The sequence below is a fragment of the Schistocerca americana genome, chromosome 1, assembly GCF_021461395.2.
Source record: "Schistocerca americana isolate TAMUIC-IGC-003095 chromosome 1, iqSchAmer2.1, whole genome shotgun sequence".
In the NCBI taxonomy this organism is placed as follows: domain Eukaryota; kingdom Metazoa; phylum Arthropoda; class Insecta; order Orthoptera; family Acrididae; genus Schistocerca; species Schistocerca americana.
The window spans coordinates 406,482,206-406,510,076 of record NC_060119.1 but is presented as its reverse complement, the minus strand read 5'-3'; the positions used below and the strand labels follow the sequence as shown (position 1 = coordinate 406,510,076).

Genomic DNA, 27,871 nt, shown 5'->3' with positions numbered 1-27,871 from the left:
TTCATTCATGACACATTCAATAACTATTTTCTTTTGGATATTGTTAAACAAATGTTGTGTGTCCCAGCAAGCAATGAATGAGAAATGGGATTTTGCTGTTGATATAAGTAAAACATTGTGTTCTGGATGCTTTATGCTTACCTGTTTATCTACCTGTTTTTTTACTTACCCTTCCCCTCTTAATGCTGTCAGGTTATATGAAGTAAAACTCCATTTCACATATTTTTGCAATAATTATTACATAACTGTTTGTGTTATCTTTGAAAAAAACATATCTTTTTTTATTTTCCTGGACAAACAATGTTGAAACTGTGCGGTTACAATTGTGAGGTGCTGAAACCCACTGGTTTTTATGTGCAGAAATAGAAACCTTATATTGCAAAAATACAACAATACAAATCACTACATACAATGTTTACTGCAATACAAATCTGCACAACCAGCAGAAGATGTGGAAAACTTTTGACACCATTCCTCTCGCCATTATGCTAAACATGTACACCCAGCATTACATTTTGTGTCCTCATCAATGGGTTTTGCCAGACAGACGTGCATATTCAGTGTTCACTAGGTACTTGCTCATATAAACTCTGTTTTTCAGCTGGGATATACTGCCACATGTGAAGTACAGCTTTCTGCTTGGTACTTTTAACTGACAGAATTGTATCACACAAGTTAGGAAAACCTTTAATGTTATCTAGCAAAAGATTTCTTTTCCCAGCACCTCTCAGCTTCTTTGCAATGATTTGACAAATCCCCAGTTGCTGGATGTTATGAGTTTTTCTAGCTATTAGTGTAGTAGTGTTGTCAGATGGAATATGTAGACAGGTATGCTCAGTTATTTCGACTGAACTTCTGTGCAACTCAAGGTCTTTTGTGCTAAGATCCCTGAAATCCTTTGGGTCCACCTTGCACAGAAGGAGTCTGTTGTCCTTGGCATTGGCAATGATTTGAATCCAGTTTACTGGGTGAAAAGGTATTTTGTTCTTCTCTGTAAGGGCAAAATCTCTATTACAGTAGGAAACAATGCCCTATAATGAGTAATTTCTGCTTAACAGCAGCGAAATATTTATGGATAGTTAGATTATGGAGAAGAGTCACAATATTTTGAACATCTCTCACAAAATCAGCAATGTTTAGACTTACATTCAAATGAAAATCATATGAAAAATGGAAACAAGACACAAAGGAATTACAGACATTGGTTGGGAGTATGATTTAACTCAGTGAGAAAAGTTGAAAATTTGGGCCAGACCTGGATTCAAACCTGGTCTCCTGCTCTCTAGGCAGATGCTCTGATCACCAAGTCATCCAGACACAGTGGTTATCACAACTCCACAGACCACCCTAGCATGTCTCCCGTCTGACCCAAATTTTCAGCTTATCCACACACTACAGATCTAGTGTCCCTTGCCCATTATACTCATTACTCACGGCATTTCGTCAGTTTCCATAGGAGTTCAAGCCTGTTGTGCATCTGCATTGAAGAGATCATTGGCTGTTCTCACTTTAATTATATACACTGATAAGTCCTGCCCAATGTGATGTTGGATGCCACCTGGTATTGTTGTGGGTATGTGATGCGTCAACAAAAGTATATGAGGGGAGCAGACATGGATGGGAATCACCCTAATGAAGAAATGGGCTGCAGATGGGGAAATCCATTGAGATAAGCATCTTTGAGAAAGTACAGATTATTATTATGAAGAGCTTGTGAATGAGTGTCTTGAGAATGGCGAAGTTGATCAAATGTTAATGTGCTAACATCTTGAGCATGTATGGAAAGAGGTAGAAGGACAGTGAAACTACCACTGGGTACTAAATGGTTGGACGTCCTCAACTCTTCATAGAATGTGGGGTTGGGAGGTTTGTCTGCTCTGTAAAGTAGGATGGATGGTGATCTTTGGCAAGTAAGCTGAAAGAGAACAATGCTGGTGCACACGCAAGTGTTTCAGAGCACACCGTTCATTGTACATTGTTGAATGTAGTGCTCCACAATAAACCATCCCTACGTGTTCACATATTGACCTAATGACATCACAATTATGATTGCAATGGGCACAGGATCATTGGGATTCGACTGTTGATCATTGGAAATGTGTCGGCTCTTCAGGTGATCACAGTTTTGCTGCATTAGGTCCCTGGTTGTCTCCACAAATGCCATCGTCAAGATGAACGGTGGCTTGAAACGTGCAGCGTGCCAAGGATGCCAGCTGGTGGGAGCAGGATTACGCTATGGGAGACACTCTGCTCTGGTTGTGTGGAACTTGTGGTGGTAATCGAAGACACGGTGACAGCTGTGAACCACATGCATCTCTTCATGGATGTTGTCTTCCCCAACAATTATGTTATCTTTCACCAGTATAATTGTCCATCTCTCGGAGCCAGAATCATGCTACAGTGTTTTGAGCAGCATTGTAGTGAACTCATGTTTATGTCTCGGCAACTAAATTAGCCTGATGTAAATCATATGTAACCCATCTGGAGCGCTATCGGACACTATCACCACATACACACATCTTCAGCCTGTTATTTATGCGAACTACACAACTTGTGCCAGAATGAGATTTTCCCTCTGCAGCAGTGTGTGCGCTGATATGAAACTTCCTGACAGATTAAAACTGTGTACCGGACCGAGACTCGAACTCGGGACCTTTACACAACTTGTGCAAAGACATCTAATGCTACATACCTCCACAAACCTACCAACAAACTGTCGTCTCTCTGATCTGCAGACTCTGTGATGTATTTAATTCCAAAGATGGACAAACAAGTTGTGAAGCAGGTGGTCATAATGTTTTGGCTCATCAGTGTCTATGTGGTGTTAGTTCTTTCGGACATCTCCAAAAGAACAGACACCACATATATGTAAAAATGGGAATTATGGTCAAAACATTCAATTTCATTGCTTTTTTTCTGCAAACTATCCTTCACTTTGTGTAACGCAATACTGAAACTCCTCTGAGACATTCTGTAAAAACGCTGGAAATTATCGGGATACATGTTCTTTCATTATGTTGAATGTGACATATTTCTTTTTGAAACATAACAAATGTATCCAATATATTCTTTGCTGCTCAACATCTAAGAGTTATAAAAGATCCGTTGCATCTTTGCTTGATGAAAATGACATATTCTGACCCATTCATAGCATGACTGTCCCACGTCTCTCTGACAGTGCCATTTCAGTATGTGAATTTCTCATGTCCCATGTGTGCCACGTCCCTGACTTGACACTGCCAGTGTCTCCACCAGGCCATTTCTGTGTGTATTGGACATTAAGCATTCATGTTGTTTGCAGAACTGTAAATCTCTATTCCTTCTCTTCCTTTTCCAGTAGCTAGAATGTTATTACAATCTACGATGTGCCTGCTGTGTGGAGCAGTTTCAATGAAAGACACAGGTTGTAAGGGCTAACAGTTAGAGCTAACATTGACTACCAGCTGTCACTACAGGGAGTTGCAACAAAATAGTACCTTAAATGAGAGTATTCCTAATCTGATAGAAAGTGATTTATTGACATAAGGTCCTGCATGATGATTTCTTCCCTTAACTACTATTACTACCTATTGCTTATCTAGATAAGCCACTTGTGAAGACTCACATATTATAGAAATATCTTGGTGACTAAAAGTCATCATTGGCTACATAGTACTTACACAGCCAGTGTTGACTTTCAGTCATAATGAAGTTGCTGAGATTCATGTGGGCTACAGAATACTGCATGTATAAAACATTCAAATGTTTTTATCAAAGAAACTGAACAGAGAGTTCTTTTCATTGCAAATGGTATTGTGCTGTTCCTGTCTGATAATTTATATGAGCTTCTTACAATGTAATGATACAGTATGTTAAGTTAGTGTTCAAAATCTTTGACGTATGTGTGATGACATTATCACTGATCCTCTATTTTGACCAATATACATCCTTAATTGTCAGTTCCCATTTTGATTATAGTGTAATTTGTAATTAATTCCTAATACACATAGTGTGTTTCAATCTGTTGTTGTTGCAGATATTAGCCTCAGATGGGTTTGGTGCAGCTCTCCACCCCCTACATACATTTGAACCTGCTTACTGTATTTTTTCACATTAAAGAGGGCTTTGACCTCTGATTTTTTATGTGGTGAAATGTCCCCTCTTTTACCCATTTTTGAAGGTTACAATTAGTAAAATCTGTCTGTTAAACAATCTGTTGTGAAGTTGATATTACGAAATTGATAATCAAAGCTTACTCGCGAGAACGCCACTGAACAGGTCCTTTCCTGTATGCTGTACTCTGCACATTGATACCTACGATAAGTGAACAATCCAGTGTCACGTAGCAACGATAGATACAAAATTCAACAACTTAATAAGTGACCTGAATAACTGTCAAAAATTTTCTGATTAATCACATTAAATATAGCACTCAACATGTAGTTGTTACCATGAACCATGGACGTTGGTGGGGAGGCTTGCGTGCCTCAATGATACAGGTAGCCGTACTGTAGGTGCAACCACAATGGAGGGGTATCTGTTAAGAGACCAGAAAAATGGGTGGTTCCTGAAGAGAGGCAGCAGCCTTTTCAGTAGTTGCAGGGGCAACAGTCTGGATGATTGACTGATCTGGCCTTGTAACACTAACCAAAACGGCCGTGCTGTGCTGGTACTTTGAATGGCTGAAAGCAAAGGGAAACTACAGCCATAATTTTTCCCAAGGGTATGCAACTTTATTGTATGGTTAAATGATTATGACATCCTCTTGGTTAAAATATTCTGGAGGTAAAATAGTCCCCCATTTGGATCTCTGGGTGGGGACTACTCAAGAGGACGTTGTTATCAGGAGAAAGAAAACTGCCATTCTAGGGGTCGGAGCATGGAATATCAGATCCCTTAATTGGGTAGGTAGGTTAGAAAATTTAAAAAGGCGAATACAGGGTTACAAAAACAATATCAAATAGGGGTAATGCAGGAGTACGTTTAATAATAATAATAATAATAATAATAATAACAAAAAGCGAATGCGGGTAAGCTACTACAAACAGCATAGTGAACGCATTATTGTGGCCAAGATAGATACGAAGCCCACGCCTACCACAGTAGCACAAGTTTATATGCCAACTAGCTCCCCAGATGATGAAAAGATTGATGAAATATATAATGAGATAAAAGAAATGATTCAGATAGTGAAGGGAGACAAAAATTTAATAGTCATGGGTGACTGGAATTCGATAGTAGGAAAAGAAAGAGAAGGAAACGTAGTAGGTGAATATGGAATGGAGATAAGGAATGAAAGAGGAAGCCGCCTGGTAGAATACTGCACAGAGCATAACTTCATCATAGCTAACACTTAGCTCAAGAATCATAAAAGAAGGTTGTATACATGGAAGAAGCCTGGAGATACTGAAAGGCTTCAGATAGATTATATAATGGTAAGACAGAGATTTAGGAACCTGGTTTTAAATTGTAAGACATTTCCAGGGGCAGATGTGGTCTCTGACAACAATCTATTGGTTATGAACTGTAGATTAAAACTAAAGAAACTGCAAAAAGGTGGGAATTTAAGGAGATGGGATCTGGATAAACTGACAGAACCAGAGGTTGTGGAGTGTTTCAGGGAGAGCATTAGGGAACGATTGACAAGAATGGGGGAAAGAAATACAGTAGAAGAACATTTGGTAGCTTTGAGAGATGAAGTAGTGAAGGCAGCAGAGGATATCAAGTAGGTAAAAAGATGACGGTTAATAGGAATCCTTGGGTAACAGAAGAGATACTGAATTTAATTGATGAAAGGAGAGAATACAAAAATGCAGTAAAGGAAGCAGGCAAAAAGGAATACAAATGTCTCAAAAATGAGATCAACAGGAAGTGCAAAATGGCTAAGTAGGGATGTGTAGGGGACAAATGTAAGGATGTAGAGGCATATATCACTAGGGGTAAGAGAGATACTGCCTACAGGAAAATTATATAGATATTTGGAGAAAAGAGAGCCACTTGCATGAAAATCAAGAGCTCAGATGGAAACCCAGTTCTAAGCAAAGAAGGGAAAGCAGAAAGGTGGAAGGAGTATATAGAGGGTCTATACAAGGGCGATGTTCTTGAGGATAATATTATGGAAATGGAAGAGGATGTAGATGAAGATGAAATGGGAGATATGATACTACATGAAGAGTTTGACAGAGCACTGAAAGACTTAAGTCGAAACAAGGCCCCGGGAGTAGACAACATTGCATTAGAACTGCTGACAGCCTTGGAAGAGCCATCACTGACAAAACTCTACCATCTGGTGAGCAAGATGTATGAGACAGGCGAAATACCCTCTGACTTCAAGAAGAATATAATAATTCCAATCCCAAAGAAAGCAGGTGTTGACAGATTTGAAAATTACCGAACTATCAGTTTAATAAGCCACGGCTGCAAAATACTAACACGAATTCTTTACAGACGAATGGAAAAACTGGTAGAAGCCAACCTCGGGGAAGATCAGTTTGGATTTCGTAGAAATGTTGGAACATGTGATGCAATACTGACCCTACAACTTATCTTAGAAAATAGATTAAGGAAAGGCGAACCTACATTTCTAGCATTTATAGACTTAGAGAAAACTTTTTGACAGTGTTGACTGGAATACTCTCTTTCAAATTCTGAAGGTGGCAGGGGTAAAATACAGGGAGCAAAAGGCTATTTACAATTTGTACAGAAACCAGATGGCCGGTCCAAGAGTCGAAGGGCATGAAAGGGAAGCAGTGGTTGGGAAGGGAGTGAGACAGGGTTGTAGCCTCTCCCTGATGTTATTCAATCTGTATATTGAGCAAGCAGTAAAGGAAACAAAAGAAAAATTCGGAGTAGGAATTAAAATCCAGGGAGAAGAAATAAAAACCTTGAGGTTTGCCGATGACATTGTAATTCTGTCAGATACAGCAAAGGACCTGGAAGAGAAGCTGAACGGAATGGACAGTGTCTTGAAAGGAGGATATAAGATGAACATCAACAAAAGCAAAACAAGGATAACGGAATGTAGTCGAATTAAATCGGGTGATGCTAAGGGTATTAGATTAGCAAATGAGACACTTAAAGTAGTAAAGGAGTTTTGCTATTTGGGGAGCAAAATAACTGATGACGGTGGAAGTAGAAAGGATATAAAATGTAGACTGGCAATGGCAAGGAAAGTGTTTCTGAAGAAGAGAAATTTGTTAACATCGAGTATAGATTTAAGTGTCAGGAAGTCTTTTCTGAAAGTATTTGTATGGAATATAGCCATGTATGGAAGTGAAACGTGGACGATAAATAGTTTAGACAAAAAGAGAATAGAAGCTTTTGAAATGTGGTGCTACAGAAGAATGCTGAAGATTAGATGGGTAGATCACGTAACTAATGAGGAGGTATTGAATAGGATTGGGGAAAAGAGGAGTTTGGGGCACAACTTGACTAGAAGAAGGGATCGGTTGCTAGGACATGTTCTGAGGCATCAAGGGATCACCAATTTAATATTGGAGGGCAGCGCGGAGTGTAAAAATCGTAGAGGGAGACCAAGAGATGAATACACTAAACAGATTCAGAAGGATGTAGGTTGCCAAAGGTACTGGGAGATGATGAAGCTTGCACAGGTTAGAGTAGCGTGGAGAGATGCGTTAAACCAGTCTCGGGACTGAAGACCACAACAACAACATTAAAAATGTGCAGTGCGTGTAATAATTTGGCCACGTACTGTAGTAGCATTTTTCATTTGGTTAAAGACTACGATCTGGTGGATACATTTTGTGCATAACCCCAAACATTGGTCTGCAATTTATCAACAATGTTTTTATGTCATACATTACCATACACTCAGCTCATAGAAGTCTTTATTAACTGGAAACCTTATGATGTCAAAAAGCATATTAAATTTACATTTACATGTACTGAGTGTTGTACACTAAGGTTGTGTAATACTTGAAGTGAAGTGACACCTTTAAATGCTACTTGTATATGTACAAATACCAAATGAATCTCTGTTGTTGGTATCCTGTTAATGTGGACTAGCCTTTCTATGGCAAGAAAATGAATATAAGTTTGCAGAGGGTCTGATTGTATTACTGTCTGAATAGTCAGAATTCACGATTCCATGGATTCTTTTACGTAGCAGAAGTGTTGGAATGAAAGTGTTATAATCTGCTGTGGATGACAGTACTTCCATTTGACTATCAAGATATGTTCAAAGCAATTAAAAAGTCTCATTTGATGGCATGACATAACAACTTTTCTGTGTACTGTGGCATATATTTGAAAAAAAGGAAAGTTGGTTACAAGTATTACACCCCATCAGCTAGGAATTCATCGTAGATGGAACATTAAAATGTCTTGGACAAGAATGAGGGAGTGGATTGGTTGTGACCTCAGCGAAGGAACTGCCAAAGGCCTTGCCACAGAAGTAACACTGGTTCCTTTCAGATCACCAAAGATAAGTGCTGTAAGGCTTGGCTGGTACTTGGATGGGTCACCATTTGGGTCTGCCAAGTGCTGTTGGCAAGTGGGGTGCACTGGGCTCTTGCGAGGCCAATTGAGGAGCTACTTGATTGAGAAGTTGTGTCACTTGTCACAAAAACTAACAACAGCTGGGAGAGTGGGTGCTGACCATATGACACTCCATGTCCTTATCAGATGATGCCTAAGGTCTGAGGATGACATGGCATATGATCAGTACCATTAGGCCTTCAAAGTCTGCTGAGATGTTGTTTCTTTTGTTTTAATGAATTAAGTATCAGCGAACTTACGTGCAACGATTTATGAAAAATGATAGGGTGACACTATGGGAGTTAGAACCTACCTGCTCTTAAGTATGACTTAACTGCTGTAACATCAGGCCTGATGATCTGTTGGTATAGAAGGTTCCTGGAAACCACGCACCACAGATTTTTTTCAGCCAGCCCTTAACCTAGTCTTCCCCTCGCAGCTATGCGAAGATTCACTAGAAATAACAAGTGGATCAGATTTCATTTCACTCTGTATGTCTCTTTTCGCCAGGGGATGGCTGCAGTATGTCAGGGTCACACAAGTTCCTCCCCCACCCCCTCTTCCTCCCCCACCCCCTCTTCCTCCCCCACCTCCTCTTCCTCCCCCGCCCCCTCTTCCTCCCCCGCCCCCTCTTCCTCCCCCGCCCCCTCTTCCTCCCCCGCCCCCTCTTCCTCCCCCGCCCCCTCTTCCTCCCCCGCCCCCTCTTCCTCCCCCGCCCCCTCTTCCTCCCCCGCCCCCTCTTCCTCCCCCGCCCCCTCTTCCTCCCCCGCCCCCTCTTCCTCCCCCGCCCCCTCTTCCTCCCCCGCCCCCTCATCTCCCCCCCCGCCCCCTCATCACTCCCCCCCGCCCCCTCATCACCCCCCGCCCCCTCATCACCCCCCGCCCCCTCATCACCCCCCGCCCCCTCATCACCCCCCGCCCCTCTTCACACCCCCGCCCCTCTTCACCCCCCCCCCCCCGCCCCTCTTCCTCCCCCCGCCCCTCTTCCTCCCCCCGCCCCTCTTCCTCCCCCCGCCCCTCTTCCTCCCCCCGCCCCTCTTCCTCCCCCCGCCCCTCTTCCTCCCCCCGCCCCTCTTCCTCCCCCCGCCCCTCTTCATCCCCCCGCCCCTCTTCCTCCCCCCGCCCCCCTTCATCCCCCCGCCCCTCTTCCTCCCCCCGTCCCTCTTCCTCCCCCTGCCCCTCTCCCTCCCTTGCCCCTCTCCCTTCTCCCTGCCCCTCTCCTTGGCCCTCTGCCTGGCCCTCTCCCTCTCCCTCTGCTTTTCCCTCCCGCTCCCTCTCCCCCTCCCCTTCCCCCTCCCTGTCTACCCTCTCTCTATCCCCTCCCCTCAGCCTCGCCCTCTGCCTCTCCCCCTCCTACCTCCCTGTGCATACATGTGTTATCGATTTTTTCTTATGCTTGAAATGTGTTCTTTGCTTATAAAAGAATTGACAGTATTTATCTATTAATGATAGTTCCCTCTTTCAGGGCACTCGAGGCACTGGTTAATTTTGCATATAGTGGAAGAGTTGTCATTGACAGCAACAATGTGCAGTCTTTAATGGTTGGTGCATCTTTCCTTGCCCTGCACAAAGTCAGAGATGCATGTGCTGACTTCTTAAAACGGCGGTAAGTATTTATGTGAATGTGTGTTCATGTGGCGTACCTGTAGAAATAAGAAAATGGCAATACAGATATTGTCAATTCTGAAAATTGCTTTACAACTCATTTTTTTCTTTCTTCAAGTATATTTTGTATTGTATTCCATTAGAGCACCTATAAAGCAACATGTAGAATACTGGGTAAATAAGATGGCACCTGACCATTTCTCTGTGTTCTTGCAAATCTAATTCCTGTTTCATAACTTTTATAGAAAATCCATTCATACAAATCTATACTGGGAAGCTGTCCACCACTGTTCTTTGGTCTGGCACACACTTCCTGAAAACTTGAAAATTCAGTGTGAAATTTTGCACTGAATATTGAAACATAATATAGAAATGGCTTCAACCCTCCACAGATGTGTCAAGAAATCTCTGAATGACCTATAGAAAGAACGCACCATTGACCATCAAAAGGTGCATTAAAGATCAAAAGGTGCAAACCTGACTTTCCTAGCAAATTACTCAATATGTTGTTTGTGATAAGTAGCTGGTAAGTTCAAATTTGTGACAACCTGATTAATAAAGAAGAAATCAAGATTGAATTCTTTCAAGGAGTACTAGGAAACAAAGCAGTTGGAAGAGCATCTGTAAATTTAGATATTAATGAATGTAGATACGGAACTGCTGATTCTTTAGCTACAAGAAGTGTTCGAACAGTCACAGAAATAAAAGGGAATATATTTCATAACTTTGAACTGAAACTTTAGGTAATATATTGACTTCTTGAAAAGTTCAGGGGAATGCCTCTAGGTATAATTGTCAGTGACAGCTGATGTTTTACATACAAACTCTAACCATTCTAGAAGCACAATGATTATACCTTGTGAGTTTCTCAAACGTACTTCATAAATTCCTTGCCTGACTTTCATTTTGGGTTGTGCACAGTATCACTTTTTATCTGTAAAAGAATGAAAAGGAAATTGTTGACGAGCATTTAAAGAAGAAACATTAGCTACAAAACCCCTTTTTGAGAAATGCGTGTTGTAGGAAAAATATATGAAGGGAAACTACTCCATTTGTGCTGTTGTGTAAGGGAAATGGGAAAAATCTTTTATTGTAAAGAAACCGATGTATTGCATGCAGTACAAAAATCTCTTTTGAGTGTGTTTAACTTTTTTACTGCACATTCCACGAAACAATTTCAGTGGCTGTTACATCTAGAGAAGAGTATGTGGACAAGTTTAATCAGTAAGCATCAAAGAATGGGCTGTTACTGTCTCCTGGAAATGCTGCTGTTGTGAAATTGTTTGCTTTGCTTTGGCAGAAAAGTTTTACCTAGTCACCAAATCATGATTTCATTTCCAAATTACAGGAGATAAGTGTTGTTATTGTCAGTTGTAGTCTGTAAGAAAAGCTGTTGTCTGTTTAAATCTAATAGACTACTGGTTGCAGATAATTTCACCCTTCAGACAGATGTTTCAATAAGATAGACTTTTAAACGGTGGAACAGACATCAGTAACTAACATCCAAACTCTAACTACTCAAATACTAAACATTAAACTAAACATTAGCAATGCATTTTGTTTGGATTATTGAGGTCTGCTAAGCAGGTAAGGTGACAAGAATTTTTAACTGCAAGGAGAGGAAAAGCCAAAGGGTGTGGGAGATGTTAAAAGAGAGAGATAAATGTTACCTTGCATTAGTCTTCTTCCATCGATCCTGAGGAAAGGGATCTCTGGGCTGTGAAAAAGAAATCACATTAAGTGACATTAAACCTGGTCAGCAGCTGGCTGCCTCAGAGGGTAAGTCAGCACTGATTGTAACATGGAGCAAATAACATGGCCACTACTCTGTCTGGCTATCTGCAGAAAGTGGCAACATTGTATACTGTGGTAGTTCCTGGAGAAATCCCTTTCCCCTTTTTGCGTTTTCGTGCTATGTCTATGCCCCTGTTCTAGTGGTAAACAGCGTATCATCCGAGTGGAATGTCTTGCGGTCAGAACAGCTAGGTACCGAATTTTTTAGAGCACTTTTTGTCTGAGTGCTGTGAAGCCCTGAGTGTAGTGGTTTGCATAGCTACAATATCTTTCACTTTCTGTCACACCGATAATAACAGCTTGGTCCTATAACATTTTTGTGACAGATTTCTTAGCAGATCATCCGGTTTGAATGGCACATGTCAGACCTCTCTGGGATCCAAGAGCTGGCACCCAGCAGCGGATGAGGTAAGGGCACCGAGCGCCCCAGCCCTATATCCAAAGTGTCATCTACTACTCATCACTTTGGAAAGTATAAAATGCTGTACTGTTAAGTGATGCTCCACAAAGAATATCCATGATCTGCGTTTTACTGTCAGTGGGAACAGAGGCAGACAGCCTGTTGTTATATGTTGAGTATTCTATTACACTAATACGCAAGACATGAGTAGGGCTAAAAACTAATTTTATAATTTGTGATCCAATCAGAATATCTGATTGTGTCGCTAATGTTATTATTAATACTTCATATCTTGTTGCCTTTCAGTTTAGAAATGATTCTTCATGCAATTTTTCTTCAGGAATTCATAAGTTTTTGTCAAGTCATGATGAGTAACTGCGATGTAATAGATTTTCCTGTCATTTGATTTCTTGTTGTAAATGTACATGATATATAGTGTGAATACTTTGCTGTGCATTTTCTATAGCAACACAAGCATGCTGCACATTTTGATGTCCACGTATGGATTCGTGGAAGTTGCTAATGGCGATGTCCCCAAACATCTACTACTAGGGTGCCTAATTGCTGTTGCAGAGATTTAGCACAGAGGAACTACATCCACTTTGTAACTATTCCCCTGACATACGGATCCTATGTGATGAAAAAAACGCAAATTTGTGTCATTGGCGTTCGAGTCAAAGTTCTTTGGAGATGTTTGCATGGGAAGAAGCTTGGTATTCACATTGCAGACATCTGTGACCATTCATTAACCCAGTTTATTGAATCTGGCTTCTGAGAAGAATTAATATGTAATGGTTGTCTTCAAATTTCGTTAAAGGATTCCTTGTACTAATTTGCAGCTCCGTTAAATAAAATGGATAGCATGAACCTAGAGTGCACTGGTCTGCATTGTGACTGGAACTGAAAACTCACACCGCCCTTGCATCATAAAACACATGTGGTACCACTGAGCTGACGAGATGCTGCTGGGAGCTGGTCTGTCTGACCACAATAATGGTTGCTGAGCCTTGTAATGCAACGTAATAGATAAGGACAGTTGTTACTTTTGTGAAGCATGGCATTCATGGATTGCAAAAATTAAATTGTCTCACATAAGGGTTATGCAGTGTAACTCATTGAAGTGGTAAGGGAACACCAAGTGATTTTAGCAGAACAATTCAGAACTCCATGCAAAGTAAATGCACTGTCACAGGGTTGCCAAATATTTGAAAGTGTGTTGCCAGGTCTTACCTGTGCTAGGGGCAGCTATGTAGCAAAATGCTTGTGCTCATCTTATACGGTCTCTCAGAGGGGAGATGCAAATGTATTTGGCTATGCTGCATTACCTTCTGATACTTTCAGGTACATCTGTATGTAAGGCATTCAATTATAGTTAATTTAGTGTTCTTCATTTTTTAAGCCATCCGATATGGATGGGGGTTGTTAATGCCGGTGTTGTATAATTTCAGCACAGTGGTAGCAAAGCAAGTGGTATTAGTTTCTACTTGTGCAGTATATTGCATGTGGAATATTGAGGTGCATAATACAACCCCACTTAGACAGCTTCCAACAAAAACTTATTTCAGTGGAATAAAAGGTAATTGGAAATCAACCTTCCCCCACATGCCATGAAACAGTAAGATCTAAAACACTTTGCACCTCAAAATTGATTGTGTCTACATGCAGTCTTATGCCACATACAAATAGAATTTCACAACTAGCACAAGAAGGCAGAAGCTTGTTGGTGGAGATGGAAGAAAGAAGAAATGAAGTTAACTAATTATTCAATGCCATGCAGTAATGAATTCATTTGAGAATTTAGAAGATAAGAAACTGAGAATTATGCTTATTAATACTGAAACTAAACTGTAGATGTGGGCAATGTGAAATTCTGTGCTTTCCTATGTTTTTCACCTTGAGATCTATAAATATAATGTATTTAACTAGCCTGTTCACTGTTTTGTAACATTCCTTTCTTGTCTGGTCCCTAAATTACTAAAAGAATTCAGACCCATGTCACTGAAGGTTCCTTTGTATCTTTCTAGTGACATTTTTTTGTGTGTCGTTGTGTGGTACCCGCAAAACAGACCACTATGCCTGCTCCCACGAGTATTGGATTGAGAGTACCAGAAGGTTTACAAATTGTATTCGAAATTGAATGTCAGAAGTGGGACACAGACTTGTAAACTCAGAATTTCCATGTTAGTTTACATAGCTGCGTAGATAAAAGCAAGAAGAAACTCTAATTTATCCATTGGTACAATTCATTAAAACAGTAGCAGAACAGTATTGTGAGACGTAATCTTCCATTTACAGTTGTAACACTATAACCAGTAGCTGAGCAAATGTTAAACCATGATTGTGGTCACAAATTTGTAGCTATCTGTACCAGTGGCAGGGTCCATACTATATATTCAATTGTTGAGTAATATACTGTGACATAAATTTATCTGTCTTCACAGTGTTAAATCAACAGAAATTGTTGCATGGTTCTGCCTGCATCACCGGCCTCCCATTGTCATTATTGGGCTTTTCCTGCTACCCTGGAAATGAGACGCCATTGTAAATGAGCTTCTTCTGCATGATGAAACATCCAGCATTCTATTCCTCTTGACTGACTGGTCATGTGCATTGGTACCAGGTAGGGATAGGAATGCTTTTGTGAGTGAATAAATAACAGTAATAATATTAACAATAACAGTCTAATAATGAATGGAATTTATTGCATTACAGGAGGAGGCTGGAGATTAAAAATAAATAAAAATAGGCTGATTGTCCAGTTGGCACAATGCAAAGGATTTTCCTCGCATTTTATTACTGAATTCCATTCTGGTTATTTGCAGAGAAAAAAGAAAAAAAATTGAAGCAATACACATTGGTAGCCCAACAAGATCTGAATCAGCAAACTACCCTTCTCTTAGGTCATGAGATCAGCATGACACCATGGAGGGGAAAGTGGGGAATGGAAAATGAGGGGAGCAATGAAGGGGAAAAGACCAGTTGGTGTGTTGGCAGAGTGTGACACGCAATGATGGTTAGGGGACACAAAGTAAGAGGATGTGATAGGACAGAGGGGGCGGAAACTGTTTGTCAGAGGGTGTAGGGACAGTAGGTTACTGTAGCTTGGGGCCAGAATGATTCAGGGAGCAAAAAATGTGTTGTAAGGATAACTCCCATCTATGCATTTCAGGAAAGGTGTGGATAGAGGAGAGAATCCAGATGGATGAGTTTTGAGGCAGCCGTTGAACTCAGGCATGTTGTGATCAGCTGCATGTCGTGTCACAGAATGATCCACTGTACTCTTGGCCACTGTTCCCCAGTGGCCACTCGTCCTGGTGCATTACTGGTTGGTGGCCTTACCAGTACAAAAGCTTGTGAAATGACTTTAGCAGAACTGGTATGTGGCATGGCTCTTTTCTCTGTTCGCTCAATCTCTTATAGGGAAGGATGAGCCTGTGACAAGACTGGGAAAGGAAGTGCTGCATGGGTGGATTGGGCATGTCTTGCACCTGGGTCTTCAATGGGGAAACGTTCCCTGTGGCAAGGGGCTGAGATTGGTAGTGGTGTGGGGATCAACCAGGATATTGTGTAGTCAGGTGGGCGACAGAACACCACTTTTGGAGGGGTGTGATGGATCTTTGGTAGGATGTCCCTAAGTCCAGAGTTGATGATAGATAATCAAAGTTCCCGAGTTCGAGTCTCGGTCCAGCACACAGTTTTATTCTGTCAGGAAGTTTCATAGATAATCAAAACCCTGACAAAAGATATAGTTCAGTTATTCCAGTCCAGGTTGGTATCAGGTGATGAAGGGGTGCTCATTTGTAGCTGATTCTTGGGGATGGTGGGAGGATTGGGGGTGTGTGGGGGATATGGCCCAGGAAATCTATTGGCAGACTAGATCTGGAGGATAGTGCTTGTCTGCGAAGGCCTTGTGAGACCTTCAGCATTCTGGGCGAGGATGTGTCTGTCACTGCAGATATGCCATCCCTGTGTGTAAAGGCTGTATGGGAGGGGTTTTTGGTGTGGAAGTGATGGAAACTATCAAAATGCAGGTACTGTTGTTGGTTGGTGCTCTTAATGGGGACAGAGGTGTGGATAGAGCATTCAGACAGGAGGCTGGATTGAGGAGGACCAGCTGAACCAGAGGGGAGAGAAGGCATTGAGGTTGTGAAGGAAAGAGGATAGGGCATCTTGGTTCTGAGTCCAGGTTACGAATGTACACTATGTGATCAAAAGTATCCGAACACTGCCAAAAACATATGTTTCTCATATTAGGTGCGTTGTGCTGCCACCTACTGCCAGGTATTCTATATCAGCGACCCCAGTAGTCATTAGACATTGTGAGAGAGTAGAATGGGATTAAACTAAACTAAACTCCGCAGGACTCACAGACTTCGAATGTGGTCAGGTGATCGGGTGTCACTTGTGTCATACGTCTGTACATGAGATTTCCACACTCCTAACATTCCTAGGTCCACTGTTTCTGATGTGATAGTGAAGTGGGAATGTGAAGGGACCCGTACAGCACAAAAGTGTACAGGCCGACTTCATCTGTTGATAGTCACGAGACAGCCGACAGTTGAAGAGGGTCGTAATGTGTAATAGGCACACAGCTATCCAGACCGTTACACAGGAATTCCAAACTGCACCAGGATCCAAGTCCTATGACAATTAGGCGAGAGGTAAGAAAACTTGGATTTCACGGTCGAGCGGCTACTCATAAGCTACACATCACGGCGGTAAATGCCAAATGACTCCTTGGTTGGTGTAAGCAGTGTAAACATTGGACGATTGAACAGTGGAAAAACCTTGTGTGGAGTGATGAAACACGGTACCCAATGGGGCTATCCGATGGCAGGATGTGGGTGTGGCGAACACCCGGTGAATGTCATCTGCCAGTGTGTGCAGTGCCAACAGTAAAATTCAGAGGCAATGGTGGTATGGTGTGGTTGTGTTTTTCATGGAGGTTGCTTGCAGCCCTTGTTCTTCCGCGTGACACTATCACAGCACGGCCCTACATTGATGTTTTAAGCACCTTCTTGTTTCCCCACTGTTGAAGAGCAATTCGGGGATGGCAGTTGCATCTTTCGACACAATTAAGCTCCTGTTAGTAATGCACGGCCTGTAGCGGAGTGGTTACATGACAATAACATCCTTGTAATGGACTGGCCCGCACAGATTTCTGACCTGAATCCTGTAGAACACCTGTGGGATGTTTTGGAACGCCGATTTCATGCCAGGCCTCACCGACCGACATCAGTACCTCTCCTCAGTGCAGCACTCGGTGAAGAATGCGCTACCATTCCCCAAGAAACTTTCCAGCACCTGATTTGAACGTATGCCTGTGAGAGTGGAAGCTGTCATCAAGGCAAAGGGTGGGCCAACACCGTATAGAATCCCATCATTATTCATGGAGGGCGCCATGAACTAGTGAGTCATTTTCAGCCAGGTGTCCGGATACTTTTGATCACGTGGTGTATCTTAAGTGAACATGAACCAGACCAGGGGTTTGGGGTTTTGGAAGGCCAGGAAGATTTCCTCTATACAGATCATAAACAGTCGTGTCATTTACCCACTCTACTGCAGTTATTGCACAGGTTTTTGTGTTGTTATCACCACCATCCAGCTCTCCACCATGATGAATGGTCACTGCCAAACGGTGGCTAAGAGCAAGGTGGACCAACCTGTGGCTCAACATGCAGCTAAATATAATATGTTTGATTTCAGTGGCTGTTAAACAACCTGGGCTATCTGGAACCTCCTCTCCATCATCAGCTTTTCTAACTGCACAGCCAGGAGTTATCCTTATAACACATTCACCACTCCTGAAATCATCCTGGCCTCAACTTATGGTACACCCTCACCCAACAGGTTCACCCTCTGTGTCCTGTCATCTCCCTCGTTGTGTGCTGCTCTCTGCCATTGCCTTCACCAGTCTGTTCCCCTTCCATGCTCATCTCCTTTTCTGCTCCCTGTTCCTCCCTCCCCACTCCCTCCCCCACAGTCTCACGACTCTGCACCTGCCAGCCATGTTCTGCCACCATGTAGTCCTGCACACTCAGCCAGACTGTGGTAACTGCCCCCCCCCCCCCCCCCCCCCCACACACACACCTATACTCTAGCTGCCCTTCCCCCTTTGCCATCCTCTTCCAGATTCCTGCTTCCATACAACGTGACACAGTTGCTTCCTGGCAGAGTGGCCAGAGACAGCAGTCAAGTGTTCCCGTGGTGTGTTTGCTTTTAGAAATATGTGTTTTTCTGAAAAAGTCTTTGGCTGAAAGCTCAATGTGTAACAGTCTTTTCATTGTGCCCGTCTGCAACTCAATGTGTCATGTTTACAGTGAGCAGTAATCTTATTCATAATATTGTTTATATTCCATCCTGGATTTCCATTATTTAGACTAATAAATTAAGGATGCTTATTGGATTACAAAAGAAGGTAGACAAATAAATGAATGAAAATCGGCTTATTGTCCAGCTGGCACATTGCAAAGGTTTTCTTAGCTTTTTGTCACTTAATTCCATTCTGGCTATTTGCAGAGAAAATAGAAAAAAATCTGAAGTGATGAACATTGGCAGCCCAATGATATATGAACCGACAACTTCCCTTGCTTTACATTACGGACAAGCATGGGCTATTAAGCAAACGGGACACTGTTTTGTTTAGCTCTCACCATTGCACAGGCGGTAGTTAACACAGTTCACAACATGAAATACAAACCAGCTGAAATTTAAGTGTAGAATTATCTCTGTAAGGCCGAAGAATTAAATTTATGAACTGAATGACTATTCAGATTATTTCATCAGTATGAAAAGAGAACATTACAAAAATTTTGCAGGATCACTCAGCACTAGTCCAAAAGTGAGTGAATGATCACAAGGTGCCAAACATTGTCAGCAAAACTGCCAAGTGTCAGCTACACTAGCAATATGAAAACCTTCATGGACAGCTCACAGTCCCCTAACTGCAATCCACAACCTACTCCAAACAGCCTTGTGTGGGCTGATCTAAGGGATGGCTTCAGACAGACAGTACATTATGCCACTGAAAAAATACGAAGGAGTTGCACAGTTATCCTGTTTGGCTTGTGATGAAAGCTTTTTTGAACAAAACAAAAAAATCTGCAAATTGATATTTTCAGGAAGCTGTAAGGTACTGCGCACTATTGACCTCAAACTAACTATCTCTATGTTCAGTCTTGTGTCACGCACAACTGAGATACCAGGAATACAGCCAAAATTAGGAGATACTATGGATAAAAGACTAATACATCAGTTACACAGAGTAATAAATCAAATTGTGGGTTCACGAGGAAATAATTAAATGTATGATTATTGAAGCAGAAACAAAACAGAAGAAACAGTCAAATCTGCAGTGGTGCACATTCATACACTTTTCATTTCTGGAACTGCTTTATGCAGTGCATAGTCACAGGCCTGTTCATTGCTTCTGTGATTTATCCTGTATTGTTTCATATTGACATAATGAAAAAAATGGATTCTTGTCACTGACAGTTGCTTCGAATTTGTTAAGAGACTTGCTCATGTTTTGTTGGTGATGTAAGTTTGTATTTGTGAAGCAAATGACTACGGCTGATCCTGTGAGGTTGCCATTAGATATACAACATGGAGGGTCAAGATTCGTCACTTACTTATGGCAGTTAGCAGCTCCGTTTAAGTAGTAGTAAAAGGAAGTGATAAGATACAGCTTTTGTAGCAAAAATGAAACTGATTTCGAAATCAGCAACTGTTTTAGAAAGTGTGCACTTTACAACTATGTAGACAAGGCACTGCTGCAGTAAATACTCTGTCATTACCAAGGTAGTTGAGGTAGCTAGCACACTACATGAAAGGTGAGGGTGGAGGTATCTCATATATGAAACATCCTTTTGGAATCAAGAAAGTTTATTATACTAACCCAACGTGTTTCCTTAACTGTGAATTACTGAGAATATTCTATCGAGTTGATGAGAAAAAGTCAAGAGAATGAGCAGTATCAATCAGTCCCACACTCACAAATCACTCTTATGAAAACAGAATCAGCAAGCAATGTGTATGATGTTGCAAAGTCTTGACTATGCTGGAGGCAAGAAGAATGCATTTTCATAGATGGAATCGTACATGATCAGATCTGGTGGGGTGTATTTTTCCCTCTTCTCCTGCTGATGTATATTTTGTAGGGTTTGTGGTGGGTCTTATACCAGCACTAGCGGGAAGTTACATCCCTGGCCGATATAACTGGGCAATATTTTGCCGACTCTAATACACCGCCAGATGAAATTAGTATTAACTTTATCCTCTCTTCTCAGATTAGTTTGTTGGTGATCTGGATCCTTCCGTGCCACCTCTCTGTCAATCCATCTGCGGTGAAGATTCCTGAAATGCTTCCGCAAGTTGTCTTTATTGTGCTACTAAATAAATAGCCACACTTCTCACAAACAGGGATATATTTTGCCCAACATTTTCACTATTTCTTTTACCAACACAACAAACAATTGCTACAGTAATAACACTCGCTTGAGTACGTTAAAAAACATCCATACATGCGTACTTTAGGACTTGAGAGAGCAAACAAAACACAGATAAAAAAACTACTGCTGTTCAAATGTTCATTACGCCCTTGCTGGTGCGTTGTTTACTCCATGGCTCTCGTATTCGGGCACATGCTGCACCATGGCCCAAATGACTCCCGGATGACCAGTGGTTGCAATACCTTTTTTACTGGTCCCCTTCTCACCGGCTCCACCACTGCTCCACATTAACTGCATACAAGAAAGGAAAACACACAGTTTTCCTTTCCCACTATGTTTATCCTTATTCAACTTACGAGCATCTCTTGTCAACGGGTTTCCAATGGTGTGTTGGAATGTTAACAAATATCTTGAAACACTACATATCCTGCCACTCAGACAAGAGATCTTGTGTTAAAGTCTCTAGCTACACAAACAATTTTTATTATTATCCTATTCTTACATCTTAAAGCTGCCTTTACATAATCTCTCCAACATAACTTTTTATAATCGATAATGATCACTCGTGACTATGTCCACTTAATTACTTAACTACTCTGTACCTGTTTGGCAGATTCATTCATTTTTTTCACACTTGTAATATTATTTCTCATATCTTATTATTTTCTTTAAAACTATGGCTAGCTTTTCGAGATCACCCGAAGTATCTGAGGAACATGCATGGCAATACAAACATATTACTTGTCACTATTGTTGTTCTTAAGTTCCTTTTAATTTGTGATCCTCTTGACCTCATAATCAATTAACCATTTTCGTTTTTGATTTAAGACAATTTTACGATCTATCTACTGAAGACTTGTGAGACATTTATTCTGATACTTGACATCATAGCAAAGCAATATTAACCTTCTTTACACAGATAGCTCATCTTTCATTATTATACTGATTATAAACTTTCTGAGTTTCCATTATATTAATATCTAACTCTTCTCTTTTTAGATAACTTAACTCCTTTAATATCCCACCTTCTAAGAGTACGGACTCGTATTGCAAAGCCTTTGCGTACAATAATGTGGAGGTATAAATTGTCTCCACCACTGCACTGAAATCCTTTCACCTCTCTACTATAAACCATTTGGAGAAACCTCTTGTTATTTATTACCAATTTTAAGAATAATCTATGAATTATCCTTTGAACAAAACTTATTCCCCCTTCCACCAAAGACCACTTCTGCGTCTCAGTACAGTAAAATATATGTGCTTCATTCAGTGTGGTAGTGCCCCATATTAATTCCTATTCTACTATGGTACAGGTTAATCCCCTTCTTGGTGCACCTGCCCGCACGGTATAGGTTAGTCTTTCTTAGGTCCGACTATCTGCCTTTTATTTATCATTCCTAATTAGAGAGTATGATGCACATTTCAGATATACTTATATCTCCCATTACTGTTTCTTCTACTTTCTTCCATAATACTTTGAGGTTCTCTTTTGATTTCCATGTCTGCACTCTATTTCAGTTGTTAGGTCTTTTGATCACTACCTTCTCCATATCTTAACTCATTTATTGACAACACTGCATGTCTAAGTATTCTTAATTGCACTGTATTCTTTCTTTTGTTCTCTCTTTTCTTAAAACTAGAGCTCCAGTTAGATTACCAATTCAAAAACTTACTGTTTCTACTGCCATCTTCTGTTAATCCGTTTTCTGTACCTGTACCCTATCTTTCTATTTGTCATCCTATTATTATAGTCATGTCAAATACTATTTAGTACTTGGTTGCTTGTCCTCTCACCTCTCCTAATTTATGACGTGACTAAATAGATAGATATATAAAACCTTTCTCATGACCAGTATGTGGGTCACTTAAATAGTATGCTTTCAGGTTTGGACTATCCATGATCTTAAATGGTCCTGCATATTTTGGAAAAAATTTCTGCTTTTCCATTTTAGATTTGAACTATGATGTTCTTCTTTTACCAACAGAAGATTGTTTATTTCAAATGTTGGGTTTATTGTTGACGTATTATAACTTTGTAATCTTTTATTATCTTATCTACACAATTGATTTTGTACTACTTTGTCTAAGTTAGCACATTCTTCCTGTTCTACCTCTGGCCATTTGAAGAATTTTAATAGTGGTTCCCCTATAAATTTTCTTCGTAGTATTTTTATGGTAGACAATCCCGTAGACATATGGGGTAGTTAATTCAAAACCGTTTGAAATTCTGGCACTAATTTGGTCCAAGTTGTATGTCTCAGTGAACAGTAAGTTCTGCATAAACGTTCTATCTCCTTCATAACTCTTTCACACAGATTTGATTTTGGATTATATTTTGATATTGTGACATGCCTTACATTCTCCTAAGCTAGAAACTCTTTAAATGATTGACTCACAAACTGTGAACAATTATCTGTTAATAATCTCTTAGGTTTTCCTACCTTTACAAAATATTTATGCATACAGTTTATAACTATCTCCGTGTTAGCTTGTTTAATTGGATATAATGTAATATATTTAGACCAACACTCTAATAGAATGTAAATATATCTGACACTTCCGTGACTTGATGGTAATTGTCAATAAAAATCTGAAGCTGTTAAATCATGTAAAGCTCTAGGTATTGTAGGATACATTGTGTAATGTGTTCCTTTATTATTTTCCTTCACCTTTTGACAGACTTGACATGTCTGTAGTAATCTGACAACTTTCTTACCTAGGTGTTTAAAATGGTAAAACTTTTATCATATGTTTCATACACTTCCTTATACCAAAATGCCCATAACCAGAACTGTGTGGTGGTTGTAGAACAGCCAAATCTGGCACTGAAGTTGAAGCCTACGTCTGCTCTCGTGCTGTGCGCTGCCGCTGACTGGAAAATACAGCACTCTGTACTCGCGCAACTGCTTGCCACTCTGCGTTGATAACTCTCGCCGGATCAATGTTTGCCATATGTGTCATCCCATCGAAACAATTTTTTCAAGTTTTGAACTTACTCTGTGCACTCACTGCTTGTAGTATGGGTGCACTTCCTGCTGCCACTGTCTTCTTCTTCTTCTTCTTCTTCTTCTTCTTCTTCTGTTTCAGATATCCAACAGTAAATTATAGTTTCCATTCATTGTGTGTTTACTAATCTTTCTCAGACAATTCATTCAAAAAAAGCTCTGAATTATTTCTCATTTCTTGTTACGTGCATTATAAGGCACTGTTGTTGATCGCTGGTTGTCAGGGGCAACTTCTTTGTCTTCTATTCTTTGGAGTTGTAATTCTAACTCAAATAAATTTTCTACACTTACTTGCTGCTGTTCGTGTTTTCCAAGGTCGCCACATGGGGTGTATTTTTCCCTCTTCTCCTGCTGATGTATATTTTGTAGGGTTTGTGGTGAGTCTTATACCAGCACTAGCGGGAAGTTGCATCCCTGGCCGATATAACTTGGCAGTATTTTGCCAACCCTAATACACTGCCAGATAAAAGTAGTATTACCTTTATCTCCTCTTCTCAGAGGAGTTTTTTGGTGGTCCAGATCTTTCCTTGCCACCTCTCTGTCAATCCAACTGCGGTGAAGATTTCTGGAATGCTTCTGCAAGTTCGCTCTACTGCGCTACTAAATAAATAGCCACACTTCTCACATACAGGGGTATATTTCTTTTAACAACACAACAAACAATTGCTACGGTAATACTACTCTCTTGAGTACATTCAAAAACATCTGTACATGCGTACTTTAGGACCTGAGAGGACAGGTAAAAAAACTAGTGCTGTTCAAATGTTCATTACGCCTTACTGGTGCGTTGTTTACTCCATGGCTCTCATATTCAGGCACATGCTGCACCATGACCCAAATGACTCCCACAATCAGTGGTTGCAATACCATTTTTACTGGTCCCCTTCTCCCCGGCTCCACCACTGCTCCACATTCACTGCATACAAGAAAGGAAAACACACAGTTTTCCTTTCCCACTACATTTATCCTTATTCAACTTACTCACGAGCATCTCTTGTTGACAGCTTTCCAATGGTGTGTTGGGATGCTTACGAATATCCCAAAAGACTACACTGGACATCCACTGTAGCACAATGTCTTGCACTATATTGGATGTTCGAATCCAATCATGCTCGATTGCGTCTATGCAAATCAATTCTTCTAGCACTGAAGTAGCCAAGACTTTGCCGTGTCATAGGCATTGTTTGCCAACTCCGTTGTCATAACAGTGATTTGAGGGTGTGGGAGTGATTGATCCTACTAAATTCGCTTGGCTTTTCCTTTAAGCTCAATAAAATATTCTCAATAATTTCCACCAAAGCTATCACACAGTGTTAGTAAAGTAAACTTTTATAATTCTAAAAAGATCATATCGGGCATAAACTACACCTACTCTCACCTTTCACATTGCAAGCTGTTTACCTCAGATATAATTTTTATGGCAATCGGAGAGTATGTGCTGCAGAATTGCCTTGTCCGGATCGTTGTAGAGTGCTTACTTTCTAAAATGGTAGCTGATTCCTAAACCAGTTCCAACTTTGTTACAAAAGCTGTATCTTATCACTTCCTGTCGGTAGTACTTTAAGTGAGCTGGTAGCTCTCAAAGTAAGCAGTGAATCTTAAACCTCCTTGTCATATGTCTCCTGCCAACCTTGCAGAAATAGCCATAGTCACCTGCTTCACCAAACACCAAACTACATCATCAGCAAAACAAGAGAAAGTCTCTGATCAGACTCAAAGCAGCTGTCAGTGAGAGGAATCTATATTTTCTATTTTTTGTTTATCATCTCAGTATCAAACAAGACATGATGATGAATCGTGGAAGCAATGAATGAGCAAGTTACTGTGTATTGCATACGGTAGAAGGTGCATCATTTTAGAAGACAAAAATAAAATTTGATGATTTTTGTGAGTGAGGTGGTCCAAAAATGTGCCTCTTGATGTGTAATATCCTAATTTATAAGGTTTTTCTTAATTGATAAACATTTAGCTTGGTAAATTTGCACTTGATTATAATGCATATTTAAATTTTCAAGATAAGGGCTTAATTTAATATAAACTAAAGCAAAATTCGCTAAAAAATGGTAACAAACTCAAACAATTTTCCTTATCTTCTGTCTTTATTGTCAAACACTGAAAACACATTGTAAAAATGTAAAAAGCTTCAGTCAACAATATTCATCAAATCTTGCTTCAATTCATTCCTAGAAATCATTCTTCTGTGTGCTTCCTGGCTTTTAATATATTCTTCTCATTTCTCAGGAGTACACACTCTGCTGGTAGCCTTTGTTCCTTGTTGCACACACCTCTTTATGGACTGTCCATGAAGTGGCTGCTTTTGAATGGGGTACTGGCTCTTGAACAAACTTTTTTTTTTTGAACAAGAAAGTGAAGGTTCTTATACTTTCTCTGACCAGTCTAGTTGATAAGTTCCAAAAGTGAAGTTGTGTATGGTTTTACTATAGGTATCTTCCTAAGGGGAACATATAGCTCTTCTGATGTATCATTATCTTCATTCCTCAATTCAGTTATCCTCTGGATCCTAGGTTCTCTTTCTTCTTGGTCTTCTGTGCATAAAAGTGTCTGAAGCACCATTTCAGTACATGCGAACCATTATGAATGTTGGGTTGTTTGCAAAACTATATCTGCTACTGCCTTCTTCTGGGATTTCAGGAGCTTCAGTTGATACAGAATGCTGTGAGTTCCTTCCCTTCAACAGAATTTTGATATGATCATAAACCGCCAGGGATAGTAAACAGCAACAGTGTATTCCACAAGCAGTTGTAATGTCATGAAGTTGTTGCCTTTAAGGTCATGTTTCCAAAGCCGTGTGTGACAAATCCTATTTGCAGTTGTTAACCACTGAGAGCAGCTTACAGAACCAATCTCTGATACTGTCATTTAGTTGGAAGTGCACCTTTCCTTGGGGCCTGAGTTGTCACCTAACCATAAGCCTGATATGTAGAGAGATCCTTGAAAACAGTGTCGCTTATTGGAACCAGAAGCTCTGGAAAGGAAATTCTGAGAAACAAGAGATTGATTTCAAATTCTGCTGCACTATCAAGCACGTTGCCAAACTTACCACTCCACTTGCTGTGAGACAAAGTTTTTCCATCTAGCAGTTTGATTAAGTAGCTCAAAGAAGAGCACGAACCAACCAGATGAGTTTATGATTCAGTTTGTCTCAACCCAATGCATGACTACTCCTTTGCAACCAGTGTCAAAATTCATTCAGTCACCACCAATAGTCTGCAAGCTTTTACCAACGCTGTTTTTTCTTTAAAAATTCCACAAGATGGTTATCAATAACTTCAGCAGGTTTCCTTTCTGTTAAATCGTTCTCTGAAGTAAAGTTGCAAAGACACCCCTCGAGTAAAGTAGTGAAGATACCTTCCACCTGGCTGACTGTAAACTGTGTAATGTTCTTGTTTCACAGTACTTGGAAACTGATAACTTGTAACAGAACTTCAGTGGAATCTTGGGGTCCATCAAAGAAGATACATTCAATCTTAGCTATCCTGCATTGGTCGTGAAATTATTCATCAAGTAATTATGATACTCTCTTGGGCCCATTTTACTTTATTGTGACCAACTACAAGCCTCCAGTCACCTTCAGTAATTAATCCAGCATCCAGTATGTAGCTGTTGTAATGGCAGCTGTAGCATGTAGAATGAAACCATACCTAATACTTCGCAACGCATTGTTGCACAGTTATAATGTGTTATAATAACTTATACTTCAAACAGAGGGTACATCAGGATCATCACGATATCTGCCAAGGGTCTTCAGAATCTTCATTTTTAACATCAGCTGCCTCTTCACCTTTTTTTGGAGAAAAGAATTTCATCTAACTTTAATGTTAAGCATACCTTCATTTTCTGCTTATATTAAAAAATTCTTCTTAATTCATTTTGTTGCCTCTTCTGCTTTTTAATTTGTCTTCTGTGCTGGGGTAGATCTGGTAACCCCATGCGATGCCGTCCAACAGACCCATCTTTCTCTCTTTGACCTATAATAAACACCAGTTCTTTGACAGGGATCATCATGTCCTTAGAACAATAGAAAGAGATGTGCACCCCATGTTTAAAGTTAGCATCGCCTGGACATTGACCCTCAAGTTCTGAACATAGCTTAATCTCACACTTGCAAATAAGGATGTCAA

General features: G+C 40.5%; 1 protein-coding gene across 2 annotated transcripts in view; it reads left to right on the top strand.

Moving 5' to 3' along the window:
• LOC124601951 (kelch-like protein 18) overlaps positions 1–27,871 on the top strand; it is a 171,048-nt gene that overhangs the window by 26,389 nt on the left and 116,788 nt on the right. For both annotated transcript variants that reach the window (XM_047136284.1, XM_047136285.1), the window contains exon 3: positions 9,941–10,081. In XM_047136284.1, the coding sequence (XP_046992240.1) occupies positions 9,941–10,081 (141 nt within the window). The remainder of the gene's footprint in view (positions 1–9,940; positions 10,082–27,871) is intronic.